This window comes from Delphinus delphis, chromosome 10 (genome assembly GCF_949987515.2).
Source record: "Delphinus delphis chromosome 10, mDelDel1.2, whole genome shotgun sequence".
Taxonomy (NCBI): domain Eukaryota; kingdom Metazoa; phylum Chordata; class Mammalia; order Artiodactyla; family Delphinidae; genus Delphinus; species Delphinus delphis.
This window is the reverse complement of record NC_082692.2, coordinates 102,414,667-102,435,183: the sequence shown is the minus strand read 5'-3', so window position 1 is coordinate 102,435,183 and position 20,517 is coordinate 102,414,667. Positions and strand designations below refer to the sequence as shown.

The 20,517-nt window shown below is 57.9% G+C and overlaps 1 protein-coding gene and 1 long non-coding RNA gene across 2 annotated transcripts; one reads left to right on the top strand and one right to left on the bottom strand.

Annotated features, from left to right (window-relative positions):
* The first annotated feature begins 7,173 nt into the window (after positions 1 to 7,173).
* LOC132431752 (uncharacterized) lies at positions 7,174 to 12,756 on the top strand. Its single transcript, XR_009520792.1, has 4 exons — positions 7,174 to 7,284; positions 8,121 to 8,251; positions 8,966 to 9,116; positions 12,625 to 12,756. It is a non-coding gene; the product is annotated as an uncharacterized lncRNA (long non-coding RNA).
* On the bottom strand, positions 12,740 to 19,790 carry GATA2 (GATA binding protein 2). Its single transcript, XM_060021520.1, has 6 exons — positions 19,616 to 19,790; positions 18,676 to 18,952; positions 17,618 to 18,259; positions 15,867 to 16,012; positions 13,933 to 14,058; positions 12,740 to 13,502 (listed from the first exon to the last, which is right to left on the bottom strand). The coding sequence occupies exons 2-6, from the start codon at positions 18,902 to 18,904 to the stop codon at positions 13,203 to 13,205; spliced, it is 1,443 nt and encodes a 480-aa protein (XP_059877503.1). The 5' UTR covers positions 18,905 to 18,952; positions 19,616 to 19,790; the 3' UTR covers positions 12,740 to 13,202.
* Positions 19,791 to 20,517: the final 727 nt, after the last annotated feature.

Below are 20,517 nucleotides of genomic sequence, written 5' to 3'. Positions count from 1 at the left end.
CCTCTCGGGTGGGCAGCAGGAGGCAGCTGGGATGGAGACGGGCTGGGGGGCCACCCAGTAGGACTCACGGGGAGGGGCAGACCCCAGCTCCTCACTGCCACGGGGCCCCGAGGGGGGAGAGCCTCCCCATTACCGAGGGGAAGGGAAGCGCCCCATAAAGGGTGCTGTGGAGTTCGGGGGCTGCATGCCGAGGTGACGTCCCCTCCTGCAAGGGGTTTGGACTAGTGTCCTCTGAGGCCCTACAGCGAAAGTGTCGACAGAGACCGGTGGGAGTGGCAGGGGCCTCTGGGGTCCCTCCTCAGGGCCCGCCCAGAGGAACAGGGCTGAGCTGACGCGACCTTCGCTCAGCCCCCCCCCCCCGCCCCATCCCGCTCTCAGCTTGCTGGCCGTCCATCACTTTCGCTCTCTGAGCCTCTCTGCCCTCATTTGCCACGGCGGGGAGGGGGGGCTTCTCCCCTCTGGGCAGCCAGCCTAGCCTCCCTGGCCCACCCTGAAGCCCCGGCCTGGGAAGAGAAAGAGGACCTGGATGAGCAGGGGATGGTAGGCAGAGCCTGAGCTGATGCACAGGGAGGCCCAGAGAGGGCAGGGCACACCCAAGGTCACACAGTGGTCCCAGGAGCTCTCCCCAGGGTGAGCTGATGGCAGCCGATTAGGCAGCCACTTGGTATTCTGAGCAGCCAGAGGCCCCTCTCTGTCTCTGTAATTAATGGAGTGGCTTTTTAAAAGGATTCTAATCACCCCTGATCCTATCTGCTTATCACTAGCGTTCCTAATTAGATGATCCTGGCAGTCACTTGGCTAATTCCCCCCAGCCCTGTGCAGCCCTGCCCAGCCTGGGGCAGCCCACCCCACCCCCCAGACAACCCCAGCCCAGCCAGATGGGCGGTTCAGGCCTTCTCTCCCCTCAGGGCCCCTGGTTCTCTAACCGCATTACCTTCAGGATGGATGGGTGACAGCGATGGATGGGCCGCTGGATGGCCAGTGACCGGTGAGTGAAGGGACTGAGTGATAGACAGCTACAGGGGTAGGTGGATGGACAGACGGACAGACTGGGAGGTTGAGAGCTCGGCCTGTCAGGTCAGGCGGCACGGCTGTTTCCTAGCTCTGTGTTCTTGGGGAAGTCACCTAACCTCTCTGTGCCTCGGTCTCCGCATCTCATCTGTAAAATAGGGGTAATCATAGTATTTTCCTCATAGGGTTGCTGTGAGGACAGCTTAGAAAGGAGGAGAAGCTTGCTGGTGTAAATTAACTACAGCAGTGTGGATAACGGGGGGCGGGGGGTGCTAGACGGATGGGTGGAAGGACAGACTGACAGATGAGTGAAGGGAGGACTGGTAGACAGATGGTCCGAGGAAGAATGGGAAAAGGGTAGAGGAACATACATGCTAGTGGGCTGGTGGGAACCGGGCAGGTGGTGGGGTCGCCAGACAGGCGAGGGGAGTGGGGGGCAGCCTGTCTTCTCCAAACGCAACAGGACGATCTCAGCTCAGGTCCCAACACAGACATGGCTCAGACCTGCCTCTCCTCCCCAGGACCTCCAGGAGAACTTCCAGCCCAACACCCCCAGCCAGTGGACAGGTGCCCAGTGGGTCCCCTGCATCCTTACCCTCCAGCCCCACCCAGGTCACACCCGCTGCGGGTGGGCCACATGGTCTCTGGAGGTCATATTTAGCCTCAGATGGCATTCACTGCCTGAGAGAAGCCATCGTTTGTGGGACCACCCTCCCCACCGCCAAGGTCCAACGTGTGCCAGCCTGCAGGGCAGCAGCTCTCACCTACCCGCCAACAGTGCCATAGACCCCAGCCCAGCACTGCCGGGAACAGCCCTGGGAAGGGCTCTGATCCCAATTCCAACAGCTGGTCCTAAGCATCCAGGAGAATTCGACCCCCAGGGGCTCCCCCAACACCCACAGGCCTCTGCAGCTTGAGTTGCGGGGCTTCCTACGTCTTCCTGGAAAAAGTATAGAACGAAGAAGCTGAAGCGTCTTTCAGAGCGAGGGCCGGCACACGTATGCACACATTCATGCCATCTTCCACCCACCCACCCACCCCACATGTTTCCTGTGCTCCTGTCACACCTGTGCTGTGGTCCAGACACTCTTCTAGGTGCCGCAGGTGTATGTGCCAGTGAACACACTAGATGGAGCCTTGCCCTTACGGAGCTGACTCTAGTGGAAAGATACAAGAAACTGATGACAAGTGAAGGTTTCATCTAACGTCAGGCAGTGAGAGCTGCCGTGAGGAAGAAGCAGAAAGAGGGCTGCCCTTTCAGATGGGGCGGTCAACTGGTCTCAGCCTCACTCACATGAAGGGCCCTGGATTTAGACAGCGGATGTCTTTCCAAATGACGCAAAGCCCTCAGTCATGGGAAACATAATATTTCCAGGGGGGAAGGTGTTCCTCGTGCAATTGTAAACACGTCTGCGTTCTCAGTCTGCACTGTCCTGGGTGCAGTAGGAATTCATCTTTTTCTAAACCGCTGGTGCCAACAGGGGCGGTGCTCCCTCCCCAGGGGCCATTTGCAATGACTGGAGACACTTTTTTTTATATAAATTTATTTTATTATTTGATGTTATTTATTTTTATTATTTATGTATTTATTTGGCTGCGTTGGGTCTTCGTTCCTGCGCCTGGGCTTTTCTCTGGTTGTGGCGAGCAGGGGCTACTCTGTCACGGTGCGTGGCCTTCTCATTGCAGTGGCTTCTCTTGTTGTGGAGCACAGGCTCTAGGCGTGCGGGCTCAGTAGTTGTGGCACGTGGGCTCAGTAGTTGTGGCGCGCAGGCTTAGTTGCTCTGCAGCATGTGGGATCTTCCCGGACCAGGGCTCGAACCCATGTCCCCTGCATTGGCAGGCGGGTTCTTAACCACTGCGCCACCAGGGAAGCCCTGGAGGCATTTCGAATTGTCATGACTTGGAGGGGGTGCTCGTGGCATCTTGTGGGGCGAGGCCAGGGACGCTGCCAAACTCCTGCAGTCACACGACAGGCCAGGTGTCAGCAGAGCAAGGCCAGGAACCCTGGGCTACACCCCAGAATCATCACTTGATGTGCAGTTATGCTGCATCCATGCTTTCTGTGTGCCAAAGGCATTCGCTTCCTTCATGTGAACATTGAAAACATAAGGCTGACCTGTTTGGCTGTTTATTTCCTAATAAATTCATCAAGTCAGAACCTCGAAACATCGAGCGGTTGCCTGGGCCTGAGGGGACGAGGGCTGCAGAGGCTCAGATGCCAGGCCCAAGAGCTTGGATGTGTCCCAGGGTGGGGAGCCCTTGGGAAGATTTGAAGTGGGGGGAGGGAGAGGGACGTGATCAGTTGCATGTTCCAGAAAGATCTCTCCACAACGAGACTACTTCATACCCAACAAACTGGTAAAAATGTAAAAGGCTGACATGAATGACCAAGTGGTGGTGAGGATGCGAAATTCCCGAAGCCTGCTGGTGGGAAAGTTAATTGGGACAAGAAGTTTGGAAAGTCTTGGCCTTGTCCTGTCAGTGTGAGGGTGCTGAGTCCCTTGACTCAGTAGTTCCAGTTCTAGGCTTACCCCGCCCCCACCCCGGGAGAAGCGGGGCCTGGTGTCATTCCGGGACTACAGGACATTGTATAAGCTGTCATGTTGGTCCCTCTTGCAGAGTCTTTTCTCTGACTGGCTTTGAAGCAGGAAGCCGCCGTGACAGCCGATCAGTGTTTCCCTGGTCCAGCGTCTGATGAGAACCCAGCCCTGGTCTCCATCTTGCTGGTAGCCGCGTGGGACCGTAGCTACACCGCGCCTAGGCTCCTGACCCACAGACCGTGAGACAGAAACCTGTGTGCTTCTAAGCTGCTGAGTTCGTTGGGATTTCTTTTTTCTTTTATATATATATATTTTTATTTATTTATGTATTTATTCATTTTTGGCTGCATTGGGTCTTCACTGCTATGCGGGTTTTCTCTAGTTGCGGCGAGCGGTGGCTACTCTTTGTTGCGTGCGTGGGTTTCTCATTGTGGTGGCTTCTCTTGCTACAGAGCATGGGCTCTAGGCGCATGCGCTTCAGTAGTTGTGGCACGTGGGCTCAGTATTTGTGGCATGCAGGCTCAGTAGTTGTGGCGCACAGGCTTGGTTGCTCTGCGGCATGTGGGATCTTCCCGGACCAGGGCTCGGACCCATGTCCCCTGCATTGGCAGGCGGATTCTTAACCACTGCGCCACCAGAAGTCCCTGTGGGGATTTCTTACACAGAATAGAAAATCAGTACGGGGTCAGGGAGGGGGGCTGTTGTATTGTTAGTTATATATTTGGCTATCTGAAATATTTCATAATTTAAATTAAAAGGTTATGAAAGATCCCAATGGCTGAAGAGACAGATCGCAGAGCACGAGCTGGAGGCCGGGGGGGTCACGAGGAGGCCAGCGTGCTGCTGTGTGGGTGAGGGTGGAGCTGGGCAGTGTAAGGGGGCTCAGGGAATGTGTAGAAACGTCCCCTGCATCCCTAAATTCTGAGGAAGGGGAGGGGCCGTCCCAGCGTCCCCGCCACGCCTGGGAAACCTGGATCACAGCCCTCCCCCCAGGTCAGCACAGCCCAATCTGGGGGGAGGAGCAGGGAGAAGGAATAAGGACGGCATTTTCCCAGGGTCCCCTAGGGAGCCCTGCAGTGTGGGCTGGGGGGACAGATGGAGTGGTAGGAGGAGGCCGCTGGGCTGGGTCCACCACGTCCGTCTCCTGGGAGAAGACCCCCGCCCCCACTCCAGCCTGCATGCCAGGGGGAGCCATCCCAGGGAGTGGGAGCCCCAGCCCTGCCTGTACTCAGTGTCCGCAGCTATACAGGAGGATGATCTGAGGGCACCCTGCCCACTTGGGGGCCGGATGGGAGGAAATGCTGAAAGCACCTGCTGAACAGCCAGGGCCGTCCCTTCGGCCCTCCCATCCCTGGCAGCCTTAGGTGCTGTGGGGAAGGAAGAACAAAGAGGTCCCCAAACACCCTGGGCTTCTAGGAGTGGAGACGGGCATCAGGGCTCAGTCTGAAGCCCACTGACTGAAATGGCATTAGAAGGCGACCTCCTTGTTGGGTGAGCTCTCCAAGGACTGAGGAACCTTTGCCTTCCCCATATTATCCTTGTAACAACCCTGCAAAGTGTGGTCTTGTTTTACTGGTGAGGAGTCAGGATTCAGAGAGGCTAAGCCACTTGCTCAAGGCTGCACAGCAAGAGAGAGGCAGCTCTGTATGCCCCACAGTCAGGCCTTGTCCTTTGGTGACATTGGTTAGGAACTAGGGAGCTCTGAGGGGCTGAGGGGAGGGAGACTTCAGATAAGGCTTCCTCTCATATCTTTGGCTGGGGTTTTGAAGGATGAAGAGAAGTTCTCCCGGCAAATCTGAAGGGGAGAACATCCCAGGGAGAGAGACCAACCAGGAACAAGGCAGAGAAAAGAAAAAAGGTTTTGTGAATGATTATTTCCTACATTACAAAAGTGGCACATAACACCTTAAAATATTAGCCCAAGTTTATAAAGTGAAAAGTACCCTCTCACCACCCCGGTCTCTCATACTTCCCGGAAGTAACCACTGTTATTCATTAGGCATATGTCTTCCCGGGTTTTTTTCTATATGTACACAAACATTTTTTTTTTTTTTTTGTGGTACGCGGGCCTCTCACTGTTGTGGCCTTTTCGTTGCGGAGCACAGGCTCGGGACGCGCAGGCTCAGCGGCCATCACTGCGCCACCAGGGAAGCCCCATACACAAACATTTTTAAAACAAAAAATCATACATTATATATTGTTCTGCAGTTTGCTTTTTATCCCCCCAAAGAACCCTGCAGTTTAGCTTTTATTTCTAGTGTTTCTGTGAAGTGCACCTGAGGAGAGCTTGGAATTTCGATCAGCATTCCCACATATGGCACATGCTAGCAGCTGTTTCTACTATGGCGGGCCTTTTCCATTTTTCTGAGAGGAGAGGTAAAAAGTGGTACCTCCTTGCGAAATGTGCATGTACTTGATTCTTTCTGAGGTTGAGCTCCTGTCCAAATGTTTATCAAGTGTTTATTTACATGTCTATTAGGAAGGACCTGTCTGTATCCTTTGCCTGGTTTTCTCTTCTTCTTGACTGTGTGTGTGTGTGGGGGGTCTTTTTATTATGTACTGCATTTTTGTATTTTGAGTTTTTGCATGTTTGCATAATTGCAAAATTATCTCCCATTTTGCAAGGATTATCTTTAAATATTACTTTTTATCATTAATGCTATTAACCCTCGTTACAGAAAACTTGGAAAATGGGGAGGAAAAGGAGAAATCATCTATCACAGAGCTGTCACCATTTGTTAGCATTTGGTGACAGTTCTTTTCCCACATGCTGCAATGACTCTTGTCATCGTGTTAGACGCTTGTAGCCCGTGACTCGGCTCTAAGAGGGTAACCTTCGGGAGGCATTTTAAAGGCTTTCTCGTGGATGTCCTATAGTTCCCTCACCTGTCTGCTTTTTTTATTGTGGTAAAATACACATAACGTAAATTTTACTATTTTAACCATTTTAAAGTGCACAGTTCAGTGGCCTTAAGTACAGTCACACTGTTGTGTAGCCATCACCTCCATCACCTCCAGAACCTTCTCATCTTCCCAAACTGAAACTCTGTCCCCATCAAACACTAGCTCCCCCTCCCCCTCTCCCTGTCTCTATGAATCTGACTGCTCTTGGGACCTCAAATAAGTGGGATCACACAGTATTTGTCTTTTTGTCAGAGTCGTTTCACTGAGCATAATGTCCTTAAGGTTCATCCATGTTGTAGCAGGTGTCAGAATTTCCTTTCTTTTTAAAGCTGAGTAATATTCCATCGTATGGATGGACCACATCTTCTTTATCTGTTCATCTGTTGATGGACACTTGGGTCGCTTCCACCTTTTGGCTGCTGTGAACAGAGGTGCAGATGCCTGCTCAAGTCCCTGCTTTAGGTCTTCTGTGAATGTACTCTCATCATGCCCTTTTTCTGAGTATTTAGGTTGTATCCAGTCTCTCCGTTTTGTAAATAATGATGTCCTGAACATCTCTATGTCAGAGTTTCTTGTTAAAGGTATCTGGAAGATTACTCAGCATTCAAGTCTTGGAATTGGAATCGTGATCTCAGAGTTCATTTCAAACGCGTGATCCCAGCCATTATCCCACCACTCCCTCCCTGCTCCAGAAGCTTTGGCATCTTGTGTGTTCAACAATTTTTCCTTTTTTCTCTTTGGTTCCTAGAAAGGACAAACTTAACCTTGAGGTTTGCAGTGTTCCTTTGCCATTTTATCTGTTGGGGAACCAACCTGGGTGATCCAGCTGGTAGGTTGCAGTGGATTGTTTCGAAACTAACTCCTTAAGAAATCTGGAATGTGGAATAGAATACATGTGACCTGAGGACTCAAACCCAGTGTCCCTGAGACCCAGACAGGCCTGGGCAAGAGGGGCCAGGTAGAGACAGAGACAGGGCTTCCTGAGGGGAGAGATGCAGAAATGGCCCTGCAGACACACAGTCCCTTCCGGGCCAGATCTTCTACCTATTTTTAAGTGAATTTCCTAATTTTTTTTTTTTTTTTTTTTTTGGCCGCACTGTGCGGCTTATGGGATCTCAGTTCCCCAACGAGGGATTGAACCTGGGCCATGGCTGTGAAAGCCTGGAATCCTAGCCACTGGACTGCCAGGGAACTCCCTGGATCTCCTAATTTAAAATCATTTGCCATTCATTCATATTTTTGTCAGACCTCAGGCTGCTGGTCCTAGATCAGAGCAGGTCTTCGCCCAGGGAGGTGCTGTTCCGCCGGGTGTTCCAACACCGCTGGCTTGAATAACCCTTCCCACTGCATTGATCAGGATACCTCCTTTATCATCCATTATCTTATAAATAATAGGGGCTCTTTCGGGCTTACCCGAGCCTGAGCCATTGATCTACTTATTCTGACGGCACAACCACAAGGTTTGAACAATTGTGATCATAGAATCTTGTTTAATATTAGAAAGCGTCACACACACACACACACACACACACACACACACACACACACACACACACACACACACACACACACACACACACACACACACACACACACACACACACACACACACAGCCCTCGCTCTATTTTCCCTAATTTTCTGACTTGTTCTGCTGGTCTTGTTAGTTTTTCCAGATAAAGTTTGGAATCGTTTCGTCATTTTGCCTAGAAGCAAAACAAACCCAGTGGCCTTGTGATGTGCCGGCCGTCCTGTCAGCACAGGACAGCGCTGTGGTGTCGTCTTCCCTTCATCCCAGGTGAGGTGGATGCAGGCATTCCTCCCAAACCCGGTTCCCCTGGGGTGGGGTCCATTCTGTGGCCTTGGGGACTGGAAGGCTTTTTCCCTTCCCTGTTCCCAGCAGTGGGTCAGCAGGAGGCAGGAGGGCCTTTGTGGGGGACAGAGCTGGTCTGTAAGAATTACAGCAGGGGGTTGGGTTCTTCTACTGAACATGGGAAGAAGCAGCCCGGGAAGCAGGAAGGGAGGAAGGGCCCTGGGCCGCCAGCCCCACTGGGTGCAAACAGACGGAGCAAAGGCCAACCCAGCCCGGGCACCCTGGCGCCGCCCGCAGAGCCAGAAGGGCACCATCGCCCTGAGAGGCCTGCCTGCCTCCCGCCCGCCCTACCTGGGGGCTCTGAGGCCACGGAATCGAAACCGTTGCCAGCACAATGACTCTGGGCTGCGGGACTCATCGCCACTGGGGTGGGCACAGAAGCTGCAGGAGCCCTGACCCTGGTTGTACTGCTCAGCAGTGACTTGCTGGGCCTTGAACCTGGGCCTCCAGGGCCAGTGTGCGTCCCCCGCTCCCGGAGGCCGCCCGTGCTCCTCAGCGGCATCCCCCCGACCCCCACCGCCTCCCCCCCAACCAGGGCCCCAGCAAGGATCTTTGTATGTTTCATCCCCCACCCGAATGCCAAGCACAAATGGGGTCAGTAAACATTCGTGGGATAAATGAGTGGATCTCATTCAACAGATGTTTGGGAAGCACCTACCGCCAACCCATGAATGACCACGGGGACGGGAGAGGGACGGGACGGTCGCCACCCTGCTCTTCGGAACCTGAGCACCTTGCGCGATGCCTGGCCGGGGCTCCTCCGGTAACGCTGGCCCGCAGAAGGAAAGAAGTAAGACTGGGAGTGATAGAGACGCGAGGGGAGGCCGCTGTCAGTGTGGTCCTTCTGGGCTCTGGATTCTGGCTGGAGGTCCGGAGCCACGGTCTAGACTCGGGGGTCCACGTCGTCAGTACTCAGTTCTGGGTTCTGAGCTCCACGCCCTAGGCTGTGGCTTTCGGGTCCGCCTCCAAGGCCCAGGTTCCGGGCTGTCTGTTCTGAGCTCTGGATTCCGAGGTCCAGGTTCCGGGCCCCAGGCTCAGAGTCCTCGCCCCAGGTTCTGGGTTTGGGGGCGACGCTCAGTGCTCTGTGTTTGGCCTCTGGCTCCTGAGTTCTGGGGTGCAGACTGTCTGGGTCTCTAAGCTCTGGACTCCAGGTTCTGGCCCGGGCTCTGGATTCGGGCCCGGCGGCTAGGCCCGTTTGCCAGAGGCCCCGCTGGGCTGCCGCGGTGCTCACGGCCTAGGATGTAAGCTGTCCGAGCGCAGAGACTCTTGCTTGTCTCGTGTGCCGTGTGGTCCCCACCCCCAGAGCAGTGCCTGGCGTCTCAGCGTTCATCGGGCACGCGCGTGTGTGCACTTGGGTGCACGATCTGATAGACGCTCTCACTTGCAGTCAGGAGCCGGGGCGCAGGCCAGCAGGACCAGCCCTGCCCTCGCTGTGGCCACGGCTGCCAGGAGGGGAGGCGAGGGCGCCATGAGCTGGGGAAGGGCTGGAAGGGGAGCTGCTGAGGGGGCCTGAGAGGGCCCGGGGCCCCTGCGCTTTGAGATGGGCCGGCAGTGCCCCCCAGCTACACACCGGAGCTGTTCCTGCTTGCTCTGCTTCTCCACAGAAAGGACACGGGCAGGGTAGCAGTGGCACAGCAGGGGCAGAGGCGTCCTGAGGCAGAGTCCCAGGGATGCTCCCCCATCGCTCCCCCGTCTCTCCCCCGGCCCCGAGTGACCCCTGCCGGCACACGGTCTGGGGGTGAGGAGGATGGAAGGGGAGCCTCCTGGACAGGGGACTTGAGGGCTGCGGGGAGTGACCATCAAATACCATCAGGGACGCAGGGAGCAGAAATTATGATAATAAGGGTCAGGGACGGTGGCACACGTCATGGGGAGACGGTGTCATTCAAACGTGGCACAGAGATCTTGGTGATCAGAGTGATCTCTGGTTGGCGATATCATTAACCATACACCAGGAACATGGGGGGAGTGAGGATGTGATGGGAGCATTGGTGTCATGTATTCGATAACCAAGGGTAGAGGAGATATTGGTGGTCAGAGTCAGTGATGAGCCCCCCAGAGATCTTGGTGGTGTGTGATCTTCTAGGGATCAAAGGCATTGATGCTTAGAGAATCAAGTGATCAGAGACACAGGTGACTGGTGATACCCACGACCAGGGAGGTTGGCGATCGGGGTATAAGGGACATTGGTCGTCGGGGACTTGGAAGGTGAGAAGACCCAGCAGCCACCGAAGTAGGACACGATGATGAGCGCTGAGCAGTCAGGGTTATTAGTAACCAGTGTGACGGTGACCATGTTGGTAGTCAGAAAACTTGACGGTAAGAGTCCACGATCAGGGGCATTGGCCATCACGTACATGGTTGGCTAGAGATGTTGGTGATTGGAGAAAAGTGGCCAAGGACATTGCTAAGAAGACATCAGTGATGAGAAATTGTGTGCTTGGAGATGCTGATCCCATATGAGTGATCAGATCTGTCATTGATGAGAAAAATAGTGATCAGTGACACCGGTGATCATACTTGTTGATGACCTAGGACGTTAGAGACAGGGTGCAGTGGCGATCAGCACGCTGGTCATCAGGAAACATGGGTGATGAGAGGTCCCGGCGATCACAGACGTGGCGGTTATCGGATGTTAGCAACCAGACACACTGGATAGAAATACTGGTGACGAGGTGTGGAACGTTGGTGGTAAGAGATATTCATGATCAGACCTATTATTGGTGAGCACGGTCAGTCTCTGGAGACATCGGTGATCACATCTTGTGGATGTCAGTGATCAGACACATCACTGATCAGAGGGCATCGATGAACTATTGGTGATCACATGTTGGCGATCAATTGTTAGTAATCAGATGTCTGTGGTCACAGGCTCCAGTGATCAGACATGTCATTGATCAGGAATATCAGTCATGATGACTGTCTCCAATAACCAGTATCACTGATTAAAGAGAACAGCCGTCAATGACATGAGTGATCAAAGACACTAGTGACCAGGTTTGTCAATGAACGTGGAAGGAAGAGGACGGCATGGGGAGGGGGATCAGTCCTTGCTGGGTTCTGTGAGCCCTTAGGAAAAGGGTCAGAACGTGGGCTAAAGGCTGCAGAACCCGTAGCCTTCCTGAGCCTCCCCGGTATCCACCCAGCCAGGACCAGAATTCAGACGGGAGCAGTTTTCAGGGGAGGAGGGTCAGGACCTCAGACCCCGGCCAGACAGGGCCCCTCTCCTGTTCCAGGGGCCCTTCCATCCAAATCACCGGCTGCAGGACTGATTCGGTCTTAATGACCTCAGCAGCTGGGACCCAGGAGCCCCAGGAGCCCACAAGACAGGCCAGAGGCATTCACAAAAAGTATTTTATTACTCTTAACAGTTTTCACTTTGAAGGAATAGGAAGATAGCATACAATTTTTACAGACAATATATAAATGTTGTACATAATTAACAATAACTTAGTTCACTAATCCAAAATAAAACAGGCCAAATAAAACATAAGACCAGAAAATACTGCCGATTCTTTTTCTTATGCGGATACTAGTACAAAATAAGTTACTTCTGGCTGTGGTGCCCCCCATATTGCACTTGGACTATATCAGCACAACCCTCTTCCTGGGCCGGGTCCTTGCTGGCCACCGCACCCCGCCACTGCCGCATACAGAATCTAAGCTCGGACACAGTTATGTACAGCTGTACCTTGGGAAGGATCCAGACAGCCACAGCAAGGCAGAGCAGAACCCTGGCACCTCCCAGGACCCAGCAGGGTCGTGGCCTCTCGCTCGGTCCTGGCTCTGACCCACCCCCAGCTCCTGCCTTCGCCACCTGCCAGGTCAGCCCCCTGGAAGCCAGGAGCAGCCGAGGCCCCACCCCTGGCCCCTGGCTCCCCGTCCTAGGGCCGTGGGATCTGAGAACTTTTCCAAAAATAACTGCGAAGCTACAGCCTTGGTTTGTAGGTTTTATTCCTTTCCATAGCAAGGGCTTTCGTGGCAACGTACAATTGACTGGACCCAAAAAGAGTTTAAAAATAAAACAACTAACTCATCGGCGAGTTAAGCTTATGTAGGTTTTTTTTGTTTTTTTTTTTTTTAAACATTTTCTTCTTTTGTCTCAGAGTCGGAGAGGAGGGGGTTTAGGGGTTAGCAGAAGGAGGATGTATGTACAGGGGTCCGCCGAGCAGAGGAGGTGGCTGTAGCTCAGACCCGTCTAGGGCGCACGGGTCACCCCAGCCTCAGCCTCAGAGGCCAGGGGAGCAATCGGAGAGACGCTTCCCCTCTCAAGAAAACGTTTCCTTCCTGTGACCCAGCCCCGGCCTGGGAATCTGCGCGGGACCGCCCGTGATTGTCTCTGCCCTCTGCGCCCGGCCTGGGTTCAGCGCTTTCAGAGAGGGAGCCAGTGGAGAGGGTGCAGGCCGAGGTCCCCGAAGACCTGCCCCCGGAGCCGGGCACGGGGAACGGTCAAGTGGCCCTTGGCGCCGAGGAAGCCCCGCGAACTTGGGGCAGCTCAGACCGCCCAAGTCTCCCAGTCCTCGTGAGAAACAAGAGCAAATAAATTACTTTTGCCTCTACTCCCTCCTCCTTCCACGACGCGGTTTCCTGCGTGGGTCCCTTGCCCCCAGTCTTCGTAAAGTTGTCCTTTCTGCTCGCCAAACAGTTATCCGTGGTGGAGGCCCCACCTGGGAGGCCGAGGCAGCCTCCCAGCCCAGGGAGCATCTTCACAGTGACGGCCGACGGGCCCACAGGTGAGGCAGCGCGGGGCTCCAGCTGGGTTGGCAGGGCAGCGTCAGTCTCCGGGGAGGGACGGGCAGCCGAGGGTCTGGTCCCTGCCCCCCGTCCCGGGAGCGCCTTCCCCGGCATCTGTCTGTCGGTCCGTGGGGGGCGGTCCCTAGCCCATGGCGGTCACCATGCTGGATGGGTGGGGGTGGCCGAAGGACAGGCTGGAGGAGGGGTGGATGGGCGTCGGGGTGGGCAAGATGTGTCCCGAGTGGCTGAAGGGCGGGAGGTGGCCCACAGGCGCCATGTGTCCGGCCAGGGCAGCCGCGCTGAAGGGGGAGGCCTTCTCCTGCATGCACTTGGACAGCTCCTCGAAGCACTCGGCCCCCTTCTTGTTCTTCTTGGACTTGTTGGACATCTTCCGGTTCCGAGTCTGGATGCCTTCCTTCTTCATGGTCAGCGGCCTGTTCACCTGGGGGCGACCACGGAGCTTTCAGGGGGTGGAGCTCCCTTCCCAGAGCAAGAAGCCCACCCCCAGCTCGCACGGGGCGGGGAGGGGGCCCACTTCCAAAGGCCCACCGCCCACCACCGTCTTCCCGCCAGCACCGCTGCCATCTTGAGAAAGGCGCCTTTCACTGCGTGGGGCTGCCCGGCAGCCTGCAGGGCGTTCGGCCCACGAGGTGCCAGCGCCGCCCCCCAAACCCCACCCCAAAGCCGAGATACCGCTGTCCTCGACCCACCGGCCCCTGCCCCTCCCATCCTCCCAGCCAGCCAGCTCGCCCCCCTCGTGGGAAGCCCTTCTGGCGCTCGGGGCGGCTTCCCAAGCCAAGCCACGCTGGAGGCTGCCGCGCGAAGCGCAGCGTTCCCCCGGGAGGCGGGGCGGGCCAGGCGGGCGGACCTACATTGTGCAGCTTGTAGTAGAGGCCACAGGCGTTGCACACAGGGTCCCCGTTGGCGTTGCGGCGCCATAAGGTGGTGGTTGTCGTCTGACAATTTGCACAACAGGTGCCCGCTCTCCTGGCGGCCGACTGGAAGGGAAGGGGGGAGGGGAGGCGTGGCGTCAGCAGGCTGGGCTCCCACGGCCCCCCCCCCACCTTCTCCCAGACCCTCGCGCCACCCCGGCCCCCGCCAGCTTAGCCCAGGAGCAGCAAATCTCACAGGGGAATCAAGGCATCTCAGAGCCGTGGAATTCTAGAATCGGAGACCTAAACCGTCACAGAACTTTAGAATAAAGGACTCTCTGAAGCCTCATCTCAGAATCAAAGGGGTTGCAAGAGCTGGAAGGAACACGTAGCCACCTCCCCCATCACCAAACAATCTAACGCTACAGATGGGGAAACTGAGGCTCTGAGAAGGGGTCTTCTGGTTGAGAAGGCTAGCTGGGCCCCCTGGAGCACCTGGGTCTGGAGCCGCACTCCCAGAAAACCCATAATCCTGGGCGTGCCTGAACCCCTGAGGCCAGAGGAGGGGGCCCTGCAGCTGCCCAGGGCAGGGATGTGAAATGCTCAGGGAGTCGAGCTGCAGTGTCCAATGCAGTAGCCACTAGCCCTGTGGCCATTTAAGTTAAACTGAACTAGAATTTAATTCAGTTGCTTCAACTGCACCAGCCACATTTCAAAGGATCACTAGTCCCAACACGAGCTAGAGGCAACCACAGTGGACGGGGCAGACGTACAAAGTGTCCATCTTCACAGCTTTTATTGGACAATACCAGTCTATGTGTCCAGCACCCCATACCCCAATCCTCGGAGTTCTAACTGCCCCCTAGCCCCTCAGGAAATGCAGGGCAGAGGTGACCTGGAAACGTCTGGTTTCTGGAGAAGGGAGCTGAAGGCTCCCAAGAGAAGAGGCAAGAGAGTCTTTACCCCAGAAAGCAGAACGCCCTCTGCAAACCCACAAGAGCACTTCCCAGGGAACCGCGGGCAGCAGGGGTGGGGGTGGGAGGCGGGGAGTGGCCCCAGGCCCCAGCCTGGTCCAGAGGGGCCGGCCTGCAGCCACGGGGGTGGGGAGGGGTGAGGGTGAGTAAGCAGCCTGAAGCTGGAATTCTGACTCAGGGACCAAGCCCGCATCCTCCACCACCCGGGCCCTCACCCCGCCCTCGCTCCAGGGGAAAAAAAAAAAGGGGGCCCCCGAAGCAGCAAGCGATTTAAGCCTCATAAATCACTTCGCCCTGAAAAAATATATTTATTATCCTTAGCATTTTACGCATTATTTGCAGAGTGGAGGGTATTAGAAGTTTCAAAACAGCCCAGCGAGAGGCAGGACTGAGCCGAGGAGAGACTGAAAACTGGCGGAGTCCGGAAACAGATACGCGAAGTTTCCTTATCTTTGGGCTGCAGATGTCCGGATAGGAAACTCCGGCAGGAGATCCGAAAGGGCATTTTTTTAAAATCACTCAAATGAAAATACACAGTATAGGTGACTCCATGGAAAAATAATAAAGGGCAGGTTTTTTTTGGTGGTTGGTGTGTGTGTTTTATTTAAATAAGCGTGAGGAGACTGTGTGGGGAAGCCAGGGAGAGCAGCCTGGGCTACAAGGAAAATTACTTCACGGCCCTATTTTTAAAAGGAGTTTAACAGAGGCCAGGGGACTGGACTTGAGCCCCTGGAAGCTCAACTTTGGGGGATCCCTGAAGGTACCAGGTGGGCTGCAGAGGGGAAATCTGGCCTGAAAGAAATCTCGCCTAAAAGCCGGGCAACCCCAACTGACACCCAAGTGATTTTAATGACGAGTTCAGGCGCCAGAGCACCTGTATTTGAAGGTTTGCTCTTTTTGTCATTAACTGTCAGCTCCCGCCCAGGCCGACGCCCCCAGCCCAGGCTGCCCTGCTCTTACCAGTCTCCGTTTGGGCTTGATGAGGGGCCGGTTCTGCCCGTTCATCTTGTGGTAGAGGCCGCAGGCGTTGCACAGGTAGTGCCCGGTGCCGTCCCGCCGCCAGAGAGGGGTAGCCGTGGCCCCGCAGTTGACACACTCCCGGCCTTCTGAAAGGGGACAGGGGGAGACACCAGCCTGTTCAACCGACAAAGTCACAGGAGGGGGCCGGCGGGCCAGCCAGGCTGCTTCAGGGTGGGACTTTTAGCTCCAGCCTGGTGGGAGGAGGGACCCCGGAGGTGGGAGGTGGGATTCGGAGAGTAGCTTAAGGCAGGGGAATGGGGCGGGAGGGAGGAGCGTGGCCAGGGCCCCAGGGATCTTCAGCACTGCCGGCCCGGGAGAGGGTATTTACAGCAAACTTCGCCGACGGGCAGCAAGGGTGGGGGCACGAGTCGCCAGCTCAAGCCGGCTGGGCCGGGAGGATTCGGCCCCCTTCCTAGTCCCTCTCCTCTTCTGTCCCTGTCCTTTCCCCCCAGCGGCGTCCCCGCTCCCTGTCCTGTGTCCTCAGCCCCGTCTTTCTGTTCTCCGTCCGTCCGTCCACGGTCACTTCCTTCTCAATCCCCCACCTCCCTGCCTTCCGCCGAGGCCCTGGACCGGGGTGGAAGTTGCTGTCCTTTAAAATGAAATAAATAATAAGCCCTTTCGTTTTTTGAGGCTGAGTAGGCTAAGTGACCTTGGTCTGGTGGTGGTGGTATTTTGTTTTGTTGTTGTTCAAGGGCCATCTGGAATTCAGATAGAATGTAAAACAAATTTGGGAGAAAGAACTAATTAAAGGCAAGCGAGCTGGTCTGAGCAAAACAGGGCCCCGAGGTGGGACGGGAGTGGGCACTGGCGGCGGCAGGGTGGAGCCACACAGCTGCTGTTACCCCGGACATTTCTCCCCATTTAGTTTAAGCTGTCAGTCCATACGGGCAAGAAAAGGCGGTTTCTGGACTCAGCAGCAAAAGTTTTAAAAATCTTCCTCTTCCCCGTCTCAAAGGGACTGGAAGGAGGTGTGGACAGCAGGAGCCCCACACCAGCCACAGCGGCGTCCGCTCTGCAGCCGCATTCCTGGACAACCCAGCCCGGTCCCAGCCAGTTCCCGAAGCAGAGGGGCAGAGGCACCTACAGCTCCTGCCCCTCACTCCAGCCCTCAGGGAGGGAGCGTGAAGGACGTGCCAGGGGGCAGGGAGCGGCATCGGGTCCCGGGAACTTTGCCTGGGGGGTGGCGGTGAAATCTCCCGAGAAGATTGGGAGCCATCGAAATCCCAAGACCCGGACTGATGAAGTCGGAGATCCAGATTCCTTAAGGGTCTGGAGCCTCTGGGAAGGGCTGAGTGCACCCACAGCACCGCCTCACTGCTCTCACCTGCATATTGCATTCTCTCACATGCTAAGTCATGAGGCTGCTCGAATTTTCGCTTAAGACGCAGGGAGGGGAAGGGGGGATTCCCGTTGTGTGTTCTGGTCGGGCAGTGGCCAACCTCGGAGGGGAGGGTGAGGAGTGGGGATGGGCAATAAACTTTGGGGCCACCAGGAACACTTAAGGGCAAAAGTTCTAGGGTCCCTTGTCCCCCGTTCTGGGGTCTCAAAGGTCTGCTGGGGGCCATTAGAGAGGGACGTCACCCATCCCGGATCCAGGACACCGACACTGCCCCATCTCCCATATCACGGCCCCCTCCCCCGCAAAGCACAAACCGTCCCCACGTCCACTAGGTCCCTGGCCCTGCCTTTACCTGAGCACGAGCGCGCCTTGCTCCGCTGCTTAGGGGTGAAGCTGGAGGCCGGGCCACCCAGGAAGCCTCCGGGGTGGAAGAGCCCGCTGCTGTAGTCGTGGGCGGTGGCCGGCACATAGGAGGGGTAGGTCGGGATTGGGTGGTGTGTGGCAGGCTGGGTGCCCATGGCAGCCAGGCCTGGGCGCAGGGGACTGCCACTTTCCATCTTCATGCTCTCCGTCAGTGACACCTGGTATTTGACGCCGTCCTTGTCCTCCCCCCGGGCCGCAGCCCCCCCTGCGGAGGAGGAGGCTGGGGAGGCAGCCCCAGTGGTGCTGGGGTCGGGAGACACTTCTTTGGGTGGCGTGGGTGGGAAGCCGAAGAGGTGGGAGCCCGAGTGGGCTGCAGTGGGGGGGAGGGAGGCCACAGAGCTGCCAGTGCCTCCCCCGCTCCCACCCCCTGCCCCCGGGTACACAGAGAGGGGGCCTCCGGGGCCTCCGGCAGCCGCGGGGTGCAGCGGCGTCTTGGAGAAGGGGCTCACGGTCCAGGGGTTGTGGTGATGTGCTGCAGCCGCGGAGAGGGCTGCTTTGCCCCCGTCCAGCCAGGGCAGCCCCGGGCTGTGCAACAAGTGTGGGCGGCACATCTGGCCTCCGGTCAGCCGGGCTGCGGGGGGAGGGAGAGGGGTCAGGGTGCACGAGGCTGCGCCGAGCCGGGACACGGACACACAGGGCCACAACTCCCCACAACCAAGTGACCCCTCCCCAAAGAAAACCAGAAATGTAACACCCCAACCGGCAATAGTCAGGAATGTCCGTCCGGAGGGGAAGGACCAGTGGCACACAAGGACCCCCGAACAAGCCTGGAGGAAACCCTCACAGGCCAGCTGGAGACGGGCAGAAGCCCTACGGGGCCCAGACCCTCCCCAAGAGGCCGCTGCCCCGCTCCTTTCCCGGCCCGATTTCTCAGCTGCTCCGATTCCTGCGGATCCCACATCCGGGAAGCAGGCAGCCGGGCCTCGTCCCCTCCCGCGCCGGGCGCTCGGCGTCTGGGCTCCCAGTCACCCGCGGGCCCCGGCTCACCATGCGCGGGGCTGTAGGAGACGCGCGCCCGCGCGTGGGCCGGGTTGGCGTAGTACGGGTTGCCCTGCGAGTCGAGGTGGTTGAAGAAGACGTCCACCTCGTCGGGAGGCAGCAGCTGCGCGGGCTCCATGTAGCTGTGCGCCAGGCCCGGGTGGTGCGGGTCTGGGTGCTGAGCGTTCAGCACGGCGGGGTGCGCCATCCAGCGCGGCTGTTCCGGAGCCGCCTCCATGGCCGGCGGCGGAGGCCCGGGACCTGGGCGGAGGCGGTGGCGGCGTCCCTGCACGACGGAAGGGGGCGTGAGGGGCGCCACCACGGCCCGACACCCCCAAAGCCCCGCCACACGGTGTCCCGCGCGCCGCTGCGCCCCAGCCGAGTTCAGCCGCAGACCGGTCCCGGCTGGGAGGAAAGCCCAAAGCTCAAAACGAAAGGAGAGTGGGGGAGCCGGCTCAGCCACGCACGCTCCCACGGTGACCCGGGTCCCGGAGCCACGCACCTGTGCGCACGGGGTCACACGCGGGGCCAAGCACCGACACCAGCGGCCCCAACAAACGCGCAGAGTCGCACTTCAGCCAGACGCTCACCGCCCCCCCCCCACCCTCGCACCAGCCCTGTACACAAACACATAAACACCGACTGGAAGTTGAAGACAGGCGCCCGAGCACCCACGGCGGCACACGATGCTAGCGACACGCACAGAACTACAGTTGGCGCTGACACGGACTGACCTCGCCTCCCCAAACACACACGCTGCCCCACGAGCCCAGAGCCAGCCCACCCCCACCCCCCGCGCGCACTCCCCGGCGACACGAGCAGGACCTCTCACCGAGGCACACCAAAGCAGTCACCCGCAGCCTGGCCCGCAGGGCCCAGGCCCCCGCAGTGACCTCTCAGAGCCCGGCGCGCCCCAGGCCCCCGGCCCGCTCTCGAAGCCCAAACTTACACACGCAGCGCCGCGGGAGGGGGGCGCGGCCTCGGAGCGGGCAGCACGGGCGGGAGCCCGGGGGGCGGCGGGCTCAGGGACGGCGCGTCGGGCGGATGGCGGGGCTCACGGGGTGGGAGCGGGGGTCAGCGCGCGCCTCGGCCTCCGGCCCGCCCGGCTCCGGCCCCTCGGCATCCTCCGGCCGCCCTGGCGCCAGCTCGCGACTCCTGCACAGACATGAAGCGGGGGCCGCGCACGCCTAAGAAGCCCGCGCCAGCCAATCAGCGCCGCGCGCCGCCCAGCCTCCGCCCCCCATTGGCTGCGCCCGCAACTCCCGGTCCCCTGGACTCCCGGACGGACCCGCGGGCCTGCCCCCCTGCGCCTGCCCGCCTCCTCCCCGCGCCCTCCCGGCGGCCCCTGCTGCCGACGTTCACCCCAGGACCCGCACCCCGCGGGCCGACTGTGCGCCCCCTCTTGCGGACACTCTTGGTTCCCCTAACCTCCGGGCCCTCTTCCCAGTAACTAACCTCCAACTGGGCCCCCTCCCCGGGAGCCTGGGCCGCGCACCCTCTGGGTGTTTGGGTGTCCTCTCCCCGGGACCCCAGCCCTACCACTCTCTCGGATCCCACCTCCTTTACCACTGAACGTGGCCATGGGAGTCCAACTACCTACCGACACCGTTCCCTGCCCCAATTGGGGCTCTGGCTAAGCGGGGGGTGGGGGGTGGGGTGGGAGGACTGCTGCGGGACAGCAGGATCGGTGAGGGGCAGGAACTACAGGGCCCCCGTGGGCACCTGGGCCTCGGACAAGAGGCCGCTTAGGACGGCCTGACCTGGTGGAGGTGGCCTGGCTGGCGGCTCCGGAGAGGGGGAGGGGGCGTCCCCTTCCCGGGCGTGGCCTTCGCAGACCAACGGGCCGAACTG